At 36.9% G+C, this 17,873-nt stretch overlaps 1 protein-coding gene across 8 annotated transcripts in view; it reads left to right on the top strand.

The window, feature by feature from the left end:
* The window catches only part of LOC111511675 (sodium channel protein Nach), a 51,686-nt gene extending 34,110 nt beyond the window's left edge, over positions 1 to 17,576 (top strand). For 4 of the 8 annotated variants that reach the window (XM_074177175.1, XM_074176708.1, XM_074176238.1 and 1 more), the window contains exons 4-10: positions 3,920 to 4,077; positions 4,128 to 4,245; positions 7,201 to 7,350; positions 10,571 to 10,766; positions 12,908 to 13,058; positions 15,030 to 15,130; positions 17,232 to 17,572. In XM_074177175.1, coding sequence (XP_074033276.1) covers positions 3,920 to 4,077; positions 4,128 to 4,245; positions 7,201 to 7,350; positions 10,571 to 10,766; positions 12,908 to 13,058; positions 15,030 to 15,130; positions 17,232 to 17,404 — 1,047 coding nt within the window. In that variant the 3' untranslated portion in view covers positions 17,405 to 17,572. Of the gene's footprint in view, positions 1 to 3,919; positions 4,078 to 4,127; positions 4,246 to 7,200; positions 7,351 to 10,570; positions 10,767 to 12,907; positions 13,059 to 15,029; positions 15,131 to 17,231 lie in introns of all 8 variants that reach the window. The other 4 variants (XM_074175782.1, XM_074178179.1, XM_074178617.1 and 1 more) reach the window with 4 other exon arrangements.
* Positions 17,577 to 17,873: the final 297 nt, after the last annotated feature.

A 17,873-nucleotide genomic window follows, 5' to 3' on the forward strand; every position in this document is an offset into this window, starting at 1 on the left:
GCAGCAACTCTGTAAATATAGCGCCTATTTGAAATTATCCACATTGTGCAGGTGAAATACACCAAATACACTCGTTGCCAGAAAAGTGCCACAGTTCTTGTACGTAAGGGTGGTATTTTTGTAAGATCGGCGAATTCGCAAATGAGACGTAACTCGAGCACTAATGATTGGCAGTAGTGATAATATAGGATGCTTGATATCTTTCCTCAAGTAGACTCCATCTATCGGATTGACAATAAACTTAATTCGCGAATATTGAAGACTAACCACTCTTTCAAAGAGATCACTGGCGAATTTAAGCTTCGAAATTAACCGTTGAATGACATTCATTCACAGTTTTCACTTCAGCTATCACTACTACAAATAATTTAGTTTTGAGCAGAGCTCAAAAAAAACTTTCTTGATCCAGCACCGGATAGCACTGTTTGGACCTCAATAGGTTTCATCAGTGGTGATAGGCTGAACTTTGAATTCATTGCTAGACTAAAATATCCTAAGAATAGGCCCGAGTCAGTAGAGGCTGTAGCACCTCCCTTTGCGGGGACGTCATCTGTCAGAAGACTCAACTAATTGGCATGCAGTGAGAGCTGCAGTCACTTTAGATAAATTATTTTCTGTATCATGAATTGATACTTTGGAGTTTCATTTTTACTTTTCTGAATATTCATTATTTTTATTTCTTGTATTGAAAAAATAATAACTTGCCTTACGACAGAAATTGTCAAGTTTTGAGGTCTATTCTTCTTTGATTTTGCGCAACCAGAACGATCCTTTTTTGGATCGGATCGTTACGTGTGGTGAAAAGTGGATCCTCTACGACAACATGAGACGTTCACGACAGAACATCGATGAGTCCCCATGCACTTTCCGCAGACGAAAACTCTCCTATGGTTACTGAATGGTGGCCAGGAGTTGGTGTGATTCATTAAACTTTCTGCAACCGGGCCAAACCATCGACGAAATATACTGAAAATTGTGTTAGTACCAGCCGCCACTTGTTAACAGCAGAGATCCGATCCTGCTTTACTACAATGCATGTCTACACTTTTCACAAATCACCGTTCAAAAATAAAAAGAATTGAGCTTCGAAGTTCTGCCTCATCCACCATACTTCCCAGATCTTTCTCCAACCGACTATTATCTTTTCAAGCATTCCGATAACTTTCCCACTGGTAGAACCTTCGCTAATCTGGGCCACGCAAAAACGGCCATCGTCGACTTCATCGAATGCCGACCACACAATGAACTTTAAACGTTCAAGCCAGTCTCGGATATACCTACACAATAGGTTGAATGGACTGACGCCTATCAGAAAACAACTACCCAACAACCCTGGCCAATACTACGAATGGCGTTGGATTATATCCGACAGGCGTCAGTGCAGGAATCTTCACAGAAAATTTCCTGCATATGCAATTGGCAATACAACTGAATTGAGCGTTCAAAGTTCATTTCATTAGATTTTTTTACTGCCAGTCTTCAAGCATAGCTAATAAGAAAGTTTTTCTTCCTTATTCAGAGGAATCGGGCAAATTTCGGATATGCAGTTGGTTAGTTCCTCGTCCACTGGATGGAGTGACATTTTGTTGTTCGTTCCAACTTAGAAAGAGAAATGAAATAATTCAAATTTTCAATTATGGAATATCATTGACTAAAGGTCGATGATGGCCACTATCTTGCACTAACGAGTAGCTAATGAGCCCGAAACCGTTCTGCAAGTGTGCCCGTTCCAAAATTGAAGGTCGATCCTTTCAGTTATATTACAAATTGCATATACAGGACATTTTCTGTAAAGATTCCTGCACTGACGCCTGTCGGATATAATCCAACGCCTTCGTGGTATTAGCCAGGGGAGTAGTTGTTGTCTGATAGACGTCAGTCCATTCAACCTACTGTGTAGGTATATCCGGGACTGGCTTGAACGTTCGAAGTTCATTTCTTGAGAAAAGTGCATTGATTGAAATGGCGCTTATCTCGATTGAATTGAACAAGTATTGAATTAGATATTACAGTTTTATGAAACATCTTAACATATGATTTCTAGATACTTTTACATAACCTTAAATGAAAAAGTTCTTTGATAACTGATCACAACAATTTTGATGAATTTGTCGAAAATTGCAGAGCTGTACCTCGGTTTTCTGTTAATTTTCTCAAGATCATTCTGTAAAAATAATTTTTGTAATTTTGAGTTTAAAAAAGGCATCAATATATGAGTTCAACCGTGGAGTTTCTCAAAATAAATTGAGTGGAATTTTGTTTTCTGTTTAAACATGAAACAGGAAATTATTTTCTATAAATTTGCCTCTAGATGAGGAACTTTGATTCAATTGGAAACAATCAAATTTATGTTAGTTTAAATTTTACTTTTCAGGTCGGTTATTTCTGATTAGTTTTTTGGTTATTTCTGTTTCTATTAGAGTAATTGTGCAGAACACACAAGTAAAATACAGGGGTGCGCAAAAGTCCAGAATAAAATTAATATCTTTTTAACCAGTATTTTAGGAAAAAAACGCTGAAACACGTCAGTTGATTTCACGTTGTACGCATTTTTTGGCAATGAAATGATTATTTTTTCAACCCCTTACCTGCAACCCTCCCCAACTTTTTTTTTCAAATGCAAACCTATGTCGTGTATGGGCTCATTGAAAAGCTCGTAAAAAATGGATTCTGACTATCCCCTTTTTTGTTTTGTGGTTACAACGAAATGAGGACGTTGCGTACGAGCTTCGCATATCCAGTGTGGGTTTTCCTGATTCCAGAATCGATCTACTCCATGTAAATAAAAAGTAGATTCGTTCGAAAATAGTATGTTGAGTGGAAACCCATTATTCTAGTCACATCGTCTCATTATTTCCTCACAAAATTGCAAACGCCTGTCATAGTCATCTTCCAAGAGCTCTTGGACAGGACATACCTTATATGGGTGGTATTTTTCTGTTTTCAAAAACCTCCCAATCGTATGTCTAGACGCAGGATTGTTTTGGGCTAATGAAACCGTTGACAAATGTGGATCTTCCTGCAGAGATACGGCAATGTCCAATTTTTGATCTTCGTCTAAAACATGTGGCCGGCCATATTTTGCATTAAATAAAGTACACACCTCACTTTGACTCCGCATTCTATCCCCACATCCCAACAATATCAAGACTTCGATACGCTGCCTCTCTGACAATACCATTTTTGTTTAGCAAATTAAAAAAGAACACTTTGAAGGTACCCAATCAATAAACTAAACATACAAACAATTTCAATTTCACTCAGAAATGCCACAATTTTGAAACTGAGTTAAGACAATTGTTCTTATCAGGGTATTCATTTTGGTACAAAAAATGCAACAACCTATTTTATGTGTAAGTTTTTAGTGAAAAAATAAAATTCACAGAATGTTGATGCTACATTACGTTATCAGCGTTATACATAAATCAATAAAATTTGTTGTGGTGCCTGGCCCGGTTGGTCTGTTCTTAATCAGGACTTATTTGTTTTTTGAAACGTTAATTTAACCGTAGATAGCACTAATTAGGTATTTCTAACTTTTTTGGTTTTAAAAGAGTTTTTTCTCATTTCGTGGTAACTGCATGAGTAAAAAAAATAAAGGGTATGGTCAGATTCCATTTCTCACGAGCTTTTCAATGAGCCCATACACGACATAGGTTTGCATTTGAAAAAAAAAGTTGGGAAGGGTTGCAGCTAAGGGGTTGAGGAAAAATTTCATTTTATTGCCAAAAAATGTGTACAACGTGAAATCAACTGAAGGGTTTCAGCGTTTTTTCCTAAAATACTGGTAAAAAAGATATTAATTTTATTCCGGACTTTTGTGCACCCCTGTATTAGAAGTTATTCAATAATATCAATCTCGCTATGAAGAATCAGTAACATACCATACCCCAAAATAAAATGTACTGATTTTTTCCAGATATCTACTCCTTGTTCAGAACTTCTCACGAAATGCCAATGGCAAGAGGAAGATATAGAATGTCACGAATTATTCGTGTCAGAATTGACAGCTGAAGGACATTGTTGCGTTTTCAATTACCTCTTTCAAAAAAATGAGGATAACATTCCAGAAATAATGTAAGGCTAACTGGTCTGCTGAAACTTCACTCACGAACGTTTTATTTCAGCAAAAGCAATGATTACCAGGCGATGAAATTTGGGATGTACGGACATTTGACTTTCATTGTTACGGCGAATATTTCAGATTTTTATTACACTACCCTCAATACCGAAGCATCGGCCAAGGTACCATTTTGGTTTCATATTTAAAGTAGGGCTAGAAACAAATGCAGAAGTACTAGTCACAAATTATCTGTGAAACAGTTCATAATCATTTTGATCTAATTTGCGAGTCATCAACCACTGTTGAATATTTCATTGAAAAATAGAACAAATGATGCTAGGTGAATTAGGATGATTTGTTTTTCCCACACCAGTAGTGTAAGAATGGTCATAGATTCTGTATGAATTATCGTTGAAAGCGCAAAAAATATCAATGACTAGGTGGAAATCTAAATTTTTGTGAAAGAAGAGTATGGAGATCTTTGCCGTTGGCCTTTCTAGCCTTCATCCTGAAAGTAAAGGATTGGTCGCCTCCTTAAAAAATACAACATCAAAAACATGTACATGAGCCCATCAAGAAAATAGAGCATTGCCTTGGGTCCATAAATACAGAAGAGATCCCCAATCGAATCCAGTTTCTCGTATTCCAAGTTTCTGTGACAACGTGAATATCGGCACAACCAAGCATCCGATCAGCACGAGGACTGCGGAATACGGAAGCTACTACAGACTGGGTTACAAAAAAAATCAGTTGTGACAGAGATCACCCAACTTCTTGTATTGTAACCGGTTAGTTTGTGCTGCAATAGAAGTCCACAAATGATAGAACAATTAAAATTCCAATAGATTTAAATGAAATTTGTACATCAGCTCTCTGAAACACAAGTACGGTGAGAATACCGGGACACATGATTAGTTAGAAGTGGTATTTTTTTCTCCCTTCAGTGTACTTCCAGTGTGAGCGAGAATACAGACCCATGGAACGGCGAAATGTCAGCAAAATATGAAATCACGAACAGTTTTATAATATGGCCGTGGAAGTCTGAATTTCTACAGATTTGAATCCAAGTTGCAAGATCACAGTACACAGTAGGGTCTGGTAAATATCTTACGCAAACAACTATTCTTCTGGCTAATGCCACGACGGACATTATATAATATTTGGGTATGTTGTACTGTTGTGCTATGTTGTACTAATTGATTGAATGATCTACAGACCGTTTTCAAAATACGAAATATCACTTATTATCAGTGCAGGTCACATCCGACCAAGACAGCAGTGCTATCTGGTAATACACAGATTTTATCGACATTTGGTCGATTATATGAAAAGAACAATGTTGTGTGCTGAAACTCGCGGAATCTGTAAAGTAAAATATCACTTCGTTGATTTTCTGTCTGACGCTCTGTCTAAGGGTTTGCAGGTTGACTCTGTGTACACTGATTTCTCCAAAGCTTTTGACAAAGTTAATCATGAGCTATTGATCCATAAACTTTGTTTATATGGTGTTGATGGGCAAATATTGCAGTGGCTCAAGAGCTATATTACGAAAAGAACACAAATTGTTAGAGTTAATCATTATTATTCTCATACCATCGCAGTTACATCGGGTGTTCCACAAGGTTCACATTTGGGACCACTGTTGTTTAACATTTTTATCAACGATCTAATCAGCTGTTTCCATGAAAGCGAAGCTTTGCTATTTGCCGACGATTTAAAATGTTTCAAAATAATTAAAAGTGAACCTGATACATTGTGTCTACAAAACGATATAGATTGCCTATCCAACTGGTGTTCGCAAAGTGGTATGTGTTTGAATGCATCCAAATGGCAAATTCTTCATTTTCATCGAACATATCATCCAATCACTTTCGAATATAGTATAAATAATCGTACCTTACATTCTGCTATTGAAACCAAAGATGTAGGTGTGATCCTAGACTCCACACTTAGCTATAAATCACACATTTCCGCTGTAATTCAAAAATCTTTGAAGATGCTTGGCTTTATAAAGAGAACCACTCGTGATTTCACCAACATCACCGCTATTAAATCTCTTTATTTTTCCCTGGTTAGATCTCATCTCGATTATTGTTCCACAGTTTGGTCCCCTCACTAAGTTACACAAAAAAAGAAACTCGAGGCCGTACAGCACAATTTCTTACGATATATTGCCCTCAAGATGCGTGTATACTATGACTATACTGCATTGGAATGCATTTTGAACATACCTTCTCTTGAGACTTGCAGAAAACATAAAGATTCAATACTTCTATTCAAAATTATCAACGGACTGAGTATCAGTCCCGAGCTTCTCTCCAAAATATCTTTACATGTCCCCAATCGTTCAACTAGACAGGTGCAAACGTTTTACGTTTCTTTTCAAAGATTCAGTCATTCATATGACGGCTTTATTCCCAGAACTCTTAGATTGGCTAACTCTTTAAACAACCTTCAAATCTTTAATATATCAGTATCCCGCTTTAAAAACCATATTCTTCACTTAACCATCTAATACTCTCTGCTTGTGTTGTTGTATTGTGTCTATTGTTACTTGCCTGTAAGAATTATATTAGTTCATTTTTTTATACATTTTAATTTTTTTCTTAATAATTTATTTGCTATCTTACTTCGGAATTGTATTATTGTTATAACTTACTTTTAATCCAATGTATTGTATCAAGTACTACATAGCACTGTACTATTTATATCCGAATTGGGCTTGCCCGTGTATATATAAATGAATAAAAATCATATTGATGATCGCTCAAGATGTTGAAGTCTTCCAAATATTTGAAGATACGGTGGTTTACGACTTTCTCCATGATTTTTGATATCACTGATAGCAAAGCGACTGGTCTATAGTAATTTGGAAGATTTTTTCGCTCTTTTTGGGTATAGGCAAGCAATCTTCCAATAAGAAGAAAATTTAAAGAGGTATATTTTTATGAGAGATTAACTTTGTATGCAGATGGAAAAGTGAAAAGCCAAAGCCTTCCTTTCACATGTATTATTCAAGTTTCATATAGATCTTCATATAGATCATTGTTTGAGCCGACTCGTATGATAATGCTAAGATTATGAATTCAAAATCATCAATAGTCATCACTTCAAACAGTCTATTTTCACTCTTCTAGATCATGGTGTCTCTTCCAACTGATTACCCAGATACTACTTCTGGCAGTCTAACTGAAGAGTTGATAGGCGTAGGAACAGAAACGTTTCTGAGAGTCTCATCAGTCACAACCATAAGTACTCCTGAAGTGAAGAAATATCCAATCGAAAAGGTATCCTATTGGTTCAAATTCAGCACGTGAGGGTATAAATATAGTGACCTGTGGATTCTTATTGTTTATTATCTGTATATTACATATTCTCAGAAAATAATAAGTTGTGAGGTTAGGAAAGAGATGGCTGAAGTGCAATGTTACCTATCGAAGATTTAAAGTATGTTACTTCCAAACTCTATCGACTTTTTTTGACACATCTATAGTTGAAACCACAAGTTTGATAGAACATACATTATTGCGTGTCATCTTTCTGAAATAGAACTAAAAATTATTGTTAATAAAACACATAGGCTGAAAAATCCCGAACACAAGAGAGAAAAAGCGTTTTTTTATTACAATTCCAGCACCCTCTAACATTTCAATACCACTTTTGTAGAACAATTTATCTTTTGCCTCAAAATAGCCCCCATTTTCAGCAATAACCTCTTCAATCGAGCAAAATTTCTTACCGGTGAGCACTTTTTAAGGGGGTCTTTTGAGGTTTGTGAATAGCCAGTACTCGCTGCAATTCAAAGCAATTCAAAGTGGGATTCATGTAATTTTGCCTTTGTTTCGATTGACCTGTGACAGGGTACATTGTATTGATTAACAATTTTTTTATTTGACATATGCGGTCGTTTCTTTGCAATTTCGGCATTCAAATGCTCCAATGACTCTATATGATTATCACTGTTGATGTATTTCCCTGCTCAAGATAGTCGATGGATATTACACCAGACCCATTTCAAAATAACGAGGCCATAACCTTTCAATTCGATTGTCTTGCTTTCGAGCGCTTTGGATGAGGTTCACCAGTTACTCTCCACCCATATGACGAGCGATTTGATTTCGGAGTGAAGTGAAGGGTCCACGTTTCATCAATTGTCACATATCGACGCCATTCCGGTTTCTTATGTTTGAACATGGCTGAACACTGCTCATAATCATCCAGACATTCTGATTTAACTGCCAGGAGTTCCATCTGTCAGGAGTTCCATCCCCACCATGACCAGATCTGTATCTGTATCTGTCTAATAGGGAGGGTGAGTGTAGGTCCACAGCACTTAGGCCACATGTGACCCATTGTACATCCTCACGAGGAGTTGTCCTCCTAGGTCCTCGTCCATCCTGTCCTTTCCAGGAAGGTGGACAGGTCATGGGAGACATCTCCTTTGTATCGGCAGTTGCGAAGGCCAAGACTTGCCGAAAACACACTTTCTTATTGACGGTAACTCCGGACACTCACTTAGGATATGCCTTACAGTTTCATCTTCCTGTTCACACATCCTGCATAGAGGTGTGTCCACTAGCCCCATAATATGGAGGTGTTTCCTTAGTTGACAGTGGCCAGTCAGAAATCCTACTGTTTCTTGAGTGTAGGTTTTTTCTGGTCATCGCCAGATATTTCTTTGGCGCCAGCTTTCCAGGGTCGCCCAGGGTGATCCTGGCAAGACTGCATCCTTTGATTCCATCCCATCTTTTGAGGGATTGACCATGGGTGTCACGTGTGGCTGGTTCCGCAATTGTCGAAGTCATCAGGCCGTAGGTATCACTGGGTCCTGAAATTCTTAGTCCAGCCGCTTCCTTGACTAAAGAGTCGGTAATGGGATTACCTTTATTCCTGTCGTGCCCTTTAACCCACCTCAAGATAATGTTATTATCTACCGGGGCGGTTTTGGAACGACCAGATATTTTTCTAGAGATAATTTATCCAGTTGAAGTAGGCATAATCCTGCAATGGTTCATGGCTGACGGATTGCGAACAGCCATGACTCGGGACGTTATTGAAATTACCTACCCAGAACACGAAGCTAATGACCAAAGTAGTGGATGACGTTGACATCAAAAAATAAACTTCGAAAATAATTGAAATCGGTGAATCCCCCACCGTCAATATCGTATGAAAATTTTGTAATTTGTGAAACAGAAAGGAAACTTCAATTCTAGTTTGCACGCAATGTGAGACCAAAAAACTTTCCAGAGACAATTGGTCACTGTGGGGTTAATCTGTATTCTTCATTGTGCATTTCACTGGTTTGGACTTCCATTGTCTGATATGATATAAATTGATTTGAAATTCCTTAATGAATCTATTAAAATTAAATAAATCATCTGAAAAAACAATTATATTAAGCGAAAAAAACCGAAATTACAACGAAATAAAATACAAACAACTATTGAAAAATCAGAGGAGATGAGAATTAATAATTATTAACAAGAAATGAAAATCAAAAGATTCCAAACCAAGTTACTTCACGATGTTTCGATTGCTGGTATTCACAATCGTCTCCGGGTGATAACTGGACTTATTCCCCCGATATCTGACTATTTATAGGTTATTCAAGTGCTTTCATCTATCCCCTCTTCTCTCTCCGCGCTTCATCGGTTTTAGCAGGCACTGACCGTTTGGCGGGAGATGGTCGTGTTCCGCTTGATTATAGGTTTCCATATGTTGCGTATCTCTACGCTAGCTTGGCTGAATGCGTTGTTGGACAACATTTATGCGGCTTCTTTGAATTTCCTTCTGATTCAGTGGTTCTCTTTGTGGATGATTTCATCTTGAGACCACTTGATGTTATGTTGATGCCAAACATGTCCAAACATGTTCTGCTACTCCTGATTTGCTGGTTTCTTCTCGCTGTGTGTGTTTCTTGTCCTCTGCAATGCGAACTTTCGATTGCTTCTTAGTTTCACCGATGTATGATTCTCCGCACTCGCAGGGTATCCGGTAAATGCAATTCTTGGAATCGCAGTCCGCGTTTGGTGGCCTGGTTGTCGTGAAGCTGCTACGGATAGTGTTCCCAGATCTGAAGCAGGTCCTGATGTTATACTTGGACCCAATCCTTCTTATCCTTTCCGATAATCCTCTAATGTAGGGAAGTACAAGTAGTGGTTGTGGCGGCTTCTCTTCCTTGTGGAGCTTTTGCTGTCTTCTAGCTAAAGCCTGTTCTATCATCACTCTGGAGTAACCATTCCGTTGAAGGTAATTTTTGATGATGCCTAGTTCCTTTTCGAAACCTTCCTTTGTATTACAGAACCTGAAAGCACGGTCTAATAGAGTCTTGATGATTCCTCTCTTAGTCGATTGATGATGTTTCTATTTAGTTTCGGCAATTCGTTGTGGACTCCACAGTCCACAAGTCCAAACCAATGAAATGCACCACGAAACAGTGTCACCCACCTTCAAACAAATGTATTCTTCATTATTAAAATATAACTGATTATATTTACTTTCTAGAGAGATTGTATATTTCGAGACGAACTATCGACAGTTTTTGGCGATTACAGTTACAGTGACTGCATTATGGATTGTAAAATCAGAAGTATCGAAGCAATGTGTGGTTGCATTCCATTCAATTATATGAGCATATTTAGAGGAAAGTTCTGTGATCAGTGTACATTAGCGGATCTTCCTTGTCTCAACAGACATGCAAGTAAGTTATTATATGTGCATTTTGGAGTAAATATCGAAACTATGAATACTCATCCATGGCCAGATAATGGACGATCTTGTTAAGTTCAGTTATCGAATTGAAATCATTGCATACTTCCTGAATATATTCATGAGTATCACTACGATGCATTTAATTCATTCAGTTTTTCCTTTGGAGTTTCAAGTTTCACTTTTTTAGGGTAGATCTGTCACGTTTTGGGACATGACTGAAGTTAAATTTTTTATACCTCAACTATTGAGATAAAACGTAGGCATATAAATAGATAGATAGATTCTTCCATTGACTACGATATTGCATATATTGTACCAGGCTCTGTATCTATAGAGGAAGCAGGGTGAGTGTAGGTCCACAGCACTTAGACCACATGTGACCCATTGTACATCCTCCCGAGGAGTTGTCCTCCTAGGTCATCGTCCATCCTGTCCTTTCCAGAAAGGTGGAGACATCTCCTTTATATTGGCAAGATGTAGGCCAAAACTCGTCGAACACACATTTTCTTATTGACGATCTTCCTGTTCCCACATCCTACATAGAGGTGTGTCCACTATTATGGAGGTGTTTCCTTAGTTGACAGTGACCAGTCAGAAATCCTACTGTTAAGCGTAGATTTTTCCTGGTCATCGCCAGATATTTCTTCGGCAACAGCTTTCCAGGGTCGCCCAGGCTGATTCTGGCAAGATTGCATCCTTTAATTTCATTCCATCTCTTTAGGAATTGAGTATGGGTGTGACGTTTGGCCGTAGGTGCCCCTGGGTCCTAAAATTCTTAGTCCAGCCGCTTGCTTGGCTAAAGAATCGGCAGCAATGCGATTTCCCTTACACATGTCGTGCCCTTTAACCCACCTCATGATGATGTTATTATCTACCGAGGCTTTGGCTGAATCTTGTCTCTTCAAGGCTAATAGGATTTGTCTGCTATCAGTGCAGATTGTCATGTTTTCGCCAGAAATTCCTTTCCTGGTTGTGGTGATTGAGATACCAGCCAGTTCTGTTTGAACTACGCTGATATTTTTTCCCATTATACACTTGATCCTTAAGCTTAGTAATCTGGAGTACACTCCATATCCTGAGCTTTCTTTGGTTTTTGAGCCGCCTGTATGTATGCGTATTGCATTTGTAGCATCTGACTCTGTGTTCTCTTTTATTTGTATTTTGTAGGGTGTAGGTAAATGCTTAAATTGTACACGAATATTATCACAAAAATTCAACAGTAGAAATCTCAACTTTTCTTCCACACTAATTCATTGATGAGGTCAATTTTGTCTGAGTTAGGTAGACTCCTAAGCCTTTCAATCTGGTTTGGTATTCACGATCAGAAGCTTATGTCTTCAAGGTCATTATTTCAGTAAAGAACAGAAGCCTGCGGTGAATAATTTTTCGAAAGTTATGTTATATCATACTTGAGAAAAAGAATATTTTTAAAATTGTTTCAATTTTTGCCAAATAATGAACATTTCATCCACTTTACTGAGATTTGTCAAACAAATACTAGTTTTTACTTGGATTTATTTAAAGTTTATTAGTAGAGCATCAGTTTATCGTTGATTTTGTTAGTTCTTTCGGCAATATGATTACGATAACATTGATCTTACTGGATTTATCTGGAACAGAAAACCTAGTCATAGTTACCTCAGTATTAATTACTCTCGATAGTGAAAAAAATACATTTTTGATTTCCATTTCCGGGCCATATTCAAAAATACTCGATAAAACTCAAAACTGATATCCGAAAGTGTATTGACAAGTGATAGAAATTCAAAAATATAGGGATAATTGCAAAAGAAAAAAAGGAATGAACATTACTGAAATCTGGCTACCTGTCCTGAATTGTACACAAAGAAGGTCAGGTAATCCAGTCAAGCGAAAACAAGACACGTCACAAGATAAGATAATATAAAAACGGAGTTGAATATCAACATTGTAGTTTCTGCGTAAGGAACAACAACTCGAGCACTGCAACTATTAACACATCGCCTTTGATAATATCTACCACAGTTGTAGACGAAACGTCAGGCATTGAAACCTGCAGATCACGGCTAAAAAACCACATAATCTCCGGTTCTGATTCTTTGATTGTCAAATGTAATTTATGATATTAATATTCATTTCATCATTTTCAAGTCAAATGGAAGATGATGTATCCCGTAGATTACCACGGAAACGTTTTGGAAAGAGAGAAACAAAACTCTATTCTGTGCAGAAAGTGCTACCCAGCTTGTATGGATACTTTGTATGGTATCTCAAGCGACAGTATCGACATTTTGGACAACGGGTAATTGTACTTCTTATAAAATTATAATACGAAGCAAATAGTTATATGAATTTCAGTTGCCGCTTTTAGTTCTTCAGTAGAAATTTTGATTTCGTAATGCAATCAGCTTTATTTGTTACCAATATCTTAAGTTCCAGATGATTTTACGAGGGGGGACTGGAAAGTTTCGACCTCAACATGAAGATAGCAGCACTTGTTGTTCATCTGCTGACAGTTACCCACTCACCAAAGTTTCAGCCATTTTGAACGCGCAGTTGTTATGTAACAGTCGTTTTGAGTGTATTGATGTGAGTGTTTTTATGAAAATGGACAAAGTCGAGTATCGAGCTGTCTTTAAATATTTGTTTTTGAAAGGTAATACGCCTACGCAAATCAGAAATGAGTTGGATTCTGTGTATGGAGACTCTGCACCATCATTTACCACGGTGAAATTTTGGGCTGCTGAATTCAAACCTGGCTGTGAGAGCATGGGAGATGCTAAACGTTCGGGGCGTCTAAAAACTGCAACTACCGACGAAAACATTGACAAAGTTCACCAAATCATGCTAGACGACGGCCGAATTGAAGTGAGAGAAATAGCAGGGGTTATGAACATGTCAGAAGAATGTGTTTGTAGCATATCAAATCAACATTTGGGCATGAGAAAGCAGTCGGCGCGTTGAGTGCCGCGTTTGCTCATGTTAGACCATAGAAGTGTTCGAGGGAACATTTTCAACATTCTGCTGGCGCGGTTTAGCGCCGATTAATTACTGTAGATGAAACTTGAATACACCATTATACGCCCAAATCAAAAATACAGTCCAAACAGAGGACTGCAAAAGGGGAACCGGCTCCGAAAAGAGCAAACACTGTTTTTAAGGCTAGAAAAGTGATGTCTACTGTTTTTGGGATAATAATGAAGTTATTTTGAAAATAAAACAGAAACCTCTAGCATAGAATGAATCCATTGAAATACTTCTTCTACATACCAGAACTGTGATACTTTTTCCCATGATGGTTGTGTATACAAATCTTCTCCCGAGCTTGCATGCATGTAGTTTGTCTTGTCGATAGCTCTCTTCTGCGATATCTGGATGATTGAATCCAAAACAACACTTCCTACAAAAAACGTCGTCTCTTGATTCGACAGCAAACTGAAGTCATCTTTAATAATTGAATAGAACTGGCCGATACTTGATGCAAATCCATAATAAAAACTCATCAATACAGTGAATCGTATGATTTTCACTGTAAAGGGTTTTACAAAAACCGCGACACGTGTTTCACTATACAATAGCTTTCTCAAGCGTTAATGATATTAAAGGGTTCTACAAAATTCCTTTATAGTGAAAATCATACAATAAAGTGTATTAATGAGTTTTTTTTCATCTTCAATAAACTTGCAATAATCACATTCGTACCCTCTATTGCTGTAACGCATTACAGTGCCAGTCTGTCTAGCTTCTCTTTCTCTCGCGCATACGTCAAAGGAAGGCAGGCTTCTCATCTCTCGTCGGACAGACGCTCAGTGTTTAGTGTGCGATAGACATATACTGTTGACAGTATTATGAAAATCTAACCAGCAAACATGTAATATTCTTTTATTATATGAAACGTGGCTTGAAAATGATGATACTGATTTTTTTGTATGTACATTATTGAGTATCATTATTCAATCCCACAAAAGTAACAATTGGCTGACGGCAGCTATTGTATATGTACTTACATAAAATAATCATAAAAGATTTCATCGATAAATAACCTTTTCTTACATTATCATATCAATGTACATAAAGTTTAAGTAATAACCTAAGCTTTTCTCAAGTTAAACAAATCCTATATCAAATAGTTGAACTTGGATTAGTTTAAGTTATCACTTCTGTCGGGCGTCCCGGGACGAATTTTTTCAGTATTCCCTAATCATTGATAGTTCCAAATTTGAATGATATGTCTGAAGTTACTAAAAGGTATATAATGAAAACTGGATTTTAGGACACAGGTTCGCAACTTCAGCGTCGTACATGTACTTATGGAAAAACCTGTTGGATCTCTCAATAAACAAGATGTGTATTTTTATTGGTATGATATAATAGGTATGTGAAATACAGTCAGTTTTGAATGATATTTATATTTGTATTCGTATTACATGTGAAAAGTCGTTATAACGATATATGTGTGTGATGCAATTTCTTCATTACAATACAGGCCAGTTTGAATTTCATTAGTTCGGACTTCCATTGTCTAATATTATATAAAATGATTTGAAATCCTTGAAATAATTGAAAAATTAAAGAAGGGGAATAAAAATGAATAGCTGAAAAAACAATTATATTAATCAAAAACCTGAAATGAAAATTAGTGAAGTAAAATACAAGTGAAAATGAAACAAATTGAAAAAATATAAATACAATAAAAAGTTAATTCACGATGTTTCGATTGTAAGGTATCCACAATCGTCTTCGGGTGGTGACTGGACCGATTCCTCCGTGAGCTGACTATTTATAGGTCATTTGAGTAATTTCCCTTATCTCTGCTTTCCATTTACCGCTTCACTGGTTTAGTGGGAGATAACCGTTTGGCGGGAGTTGGCCATTTTTCGCTTGATTACGGGTTTCCATCTGTTGTGTACCTCTATGCTAGCTTGGCTGAATACATTGTTGGATAGCATGTATGCGGCTTCTTTGAATTTCCTTCTAAACCAATGTTCCTCTTTGTGTATGATTTCAGCTTGGGACCATTCGATGTTATGTTGATGGGTCCAAACATGCTCTGCTATTCCTGATATGCTGGTTTTCCCTCGCTGTGTGTGTTTCTTGGGCTCGGCAATGCGAACATTCAAGGGCCTCTTAGTTTCACCGATGTAGGATTTCCCGCACTCACAGGGTATCCGGTGAATGCAATTCTTGGAATCGCAGTTCTCGTTTGGTGGCCTGGTTTTCGTGAGGCTGCTACGTATAGTGTTTCCGGATCTGAAGCAGGTTCTGATGTTGTAATTGGATCCAATTCTTCGTATCTTAACACAAGTTCATTAATGCCGTCTGCATAAAAATTGCGTGCTCGGAATTCGATGTAGTCGACGAAGGCCGTTTCCGCCTGGTCCTGATTGGCGAAGGTTCTATCGGTGAGAAAGCTCTCGAAGTGATAGTCGACTGGCAAGAGGTCTGGAGAGTATGGTGGGGAAGGCAAAACTTCAACGCTCAATTCGTTTAATTTTCGGACAGCGACTTGAGAAACATGCGGACGAGCGTTATCGTGAAACATTTTGTTGATTTCTATCGTCTCATATCGGAAAGAGTTGCAATGTTATGTTTCTCTGGACATCATCAAACTTGGTGGGGTGATGAATGTTGCACGTAGGCTGAATAATCTCTAGGCTAGAACAGTTTTATTGTTAACCAGCTCTTATGTCAGTCCTCAATAGGAAAGACGTACGCACTATTGAACAGGGAAATCTGTCTTTTTCATTTTTTGAATTTCAAAATTGATGAAACTGAAATTTTGAATATTTCCATCGTTATTTTCATTCTGAACATTGAGAGGGAAAGTTAATCAAAATTGATCAACAAGCCGAAGAAGCCATTGTACGTGTTGCGTTTTTGTAAAACTATTTAGTTGAAATCTCACAATGAAGTGATTTTTGAATACGTTAATCAACTAATTCTCTTTGATGACTTTTTGATATAAAATAACATTTATATCAGATTAGCTCGTTCACTGAAGTAGAACTAATGAATTTGTGGACGATAAAAGTTAAATGCCATCAAGTTTGAATATATTCTCAAAATAATCTGTGAATCAATTGATAGTTTATATTCATGTGAATCATCAGATGAAACATTGTTGGTTCAACTGTTATTAGAATGAATAAATAAAGATATTGGATACCTAATGTTATGCAGATACATATATAATTTCATCATTTGAAAATATATTTACCTCTTTTAGTCTCGTTCATTAGAAAATATATTGTACCCCTTTCTTTCCTTTATCGTGAATTAACAGAATGTTAATTGGAACTATCTATTTCGTTATGACATACCCTGAGCTACTTTTCATTCATTCAAATTCTAGTTCAAATGATACTTTAAGATATTTTATTCAAGATCTATATAAAACATTCGTCAATAATTTTATAGTTGTATCCTTGATGACCTTTAAAGAATACGTTCTTCACCTAAATGAACTTCTTTTTAGGACTTTTTGGAGGTATTTGCAGTCTTACAATGGGATTGAACTTCATTAGCTTACTCGAAATGATATACTTTTTTTTGTGTATTTTTGAGAAGAAAAACATCGAGAAAAATCGCAGACATCAAAATGTTGAACCATTCGAAGAAGTTAGAGAAATGAGTCAGGAAGCAGAATAAAATATTGTATTATTTTAGCTGTTATGGATATTTTTGTGAAGGAAACAATAAATAACTGAAACAGTGAAATTTATAAATCGTTCTTCAAAGTTTTTACTGTCTGACTAACTAGTTATTATATTAGGAACTATGTATGTGAATCCCTAATTGATTAGTCTGATAAGCATTTATGTGTTCTTCTGTAAGGAGATGAATGAAGTTACTACTACTACTACAATATCAAAAATTTTTATAGGACCAATTATGTTCATCCCAACAAGTTTCCCCAAATATGTCATTTGTTTTTCTCGCAAAATGCTTACTGGGATTTCCAATTCTCGACATAATTTTTCGATATTATAAAATGAAAACAACTCTCAAAACCGTTTTGTTCCTATCAAGGAAGTAAACATTGAACTTCCCTACAGGTTTTTTGTAATATGCTATAGTTGAGAAATTGTTTCAGAAAAAAAGTTTCAATGGACTTGAA

The sequence above is a fragment of the Leptinotarsa decemlineata genome, unplaced genomic scaffold, assembly GCF_025532065.1.
Source record: "Leptinotarsa decemlineata unplaced genomic scaffold, Ldec_3_MD MMD2_P_RNA_scaffold_1, whole genome shotgun sequence".
Lineage (NCBI taxonomy): Eukaryota > Metazoa > Arthropoda > Insecta > Coleoptera > Chrysomelidae > Leptinotarsa > Leptinotarsa decemlineata.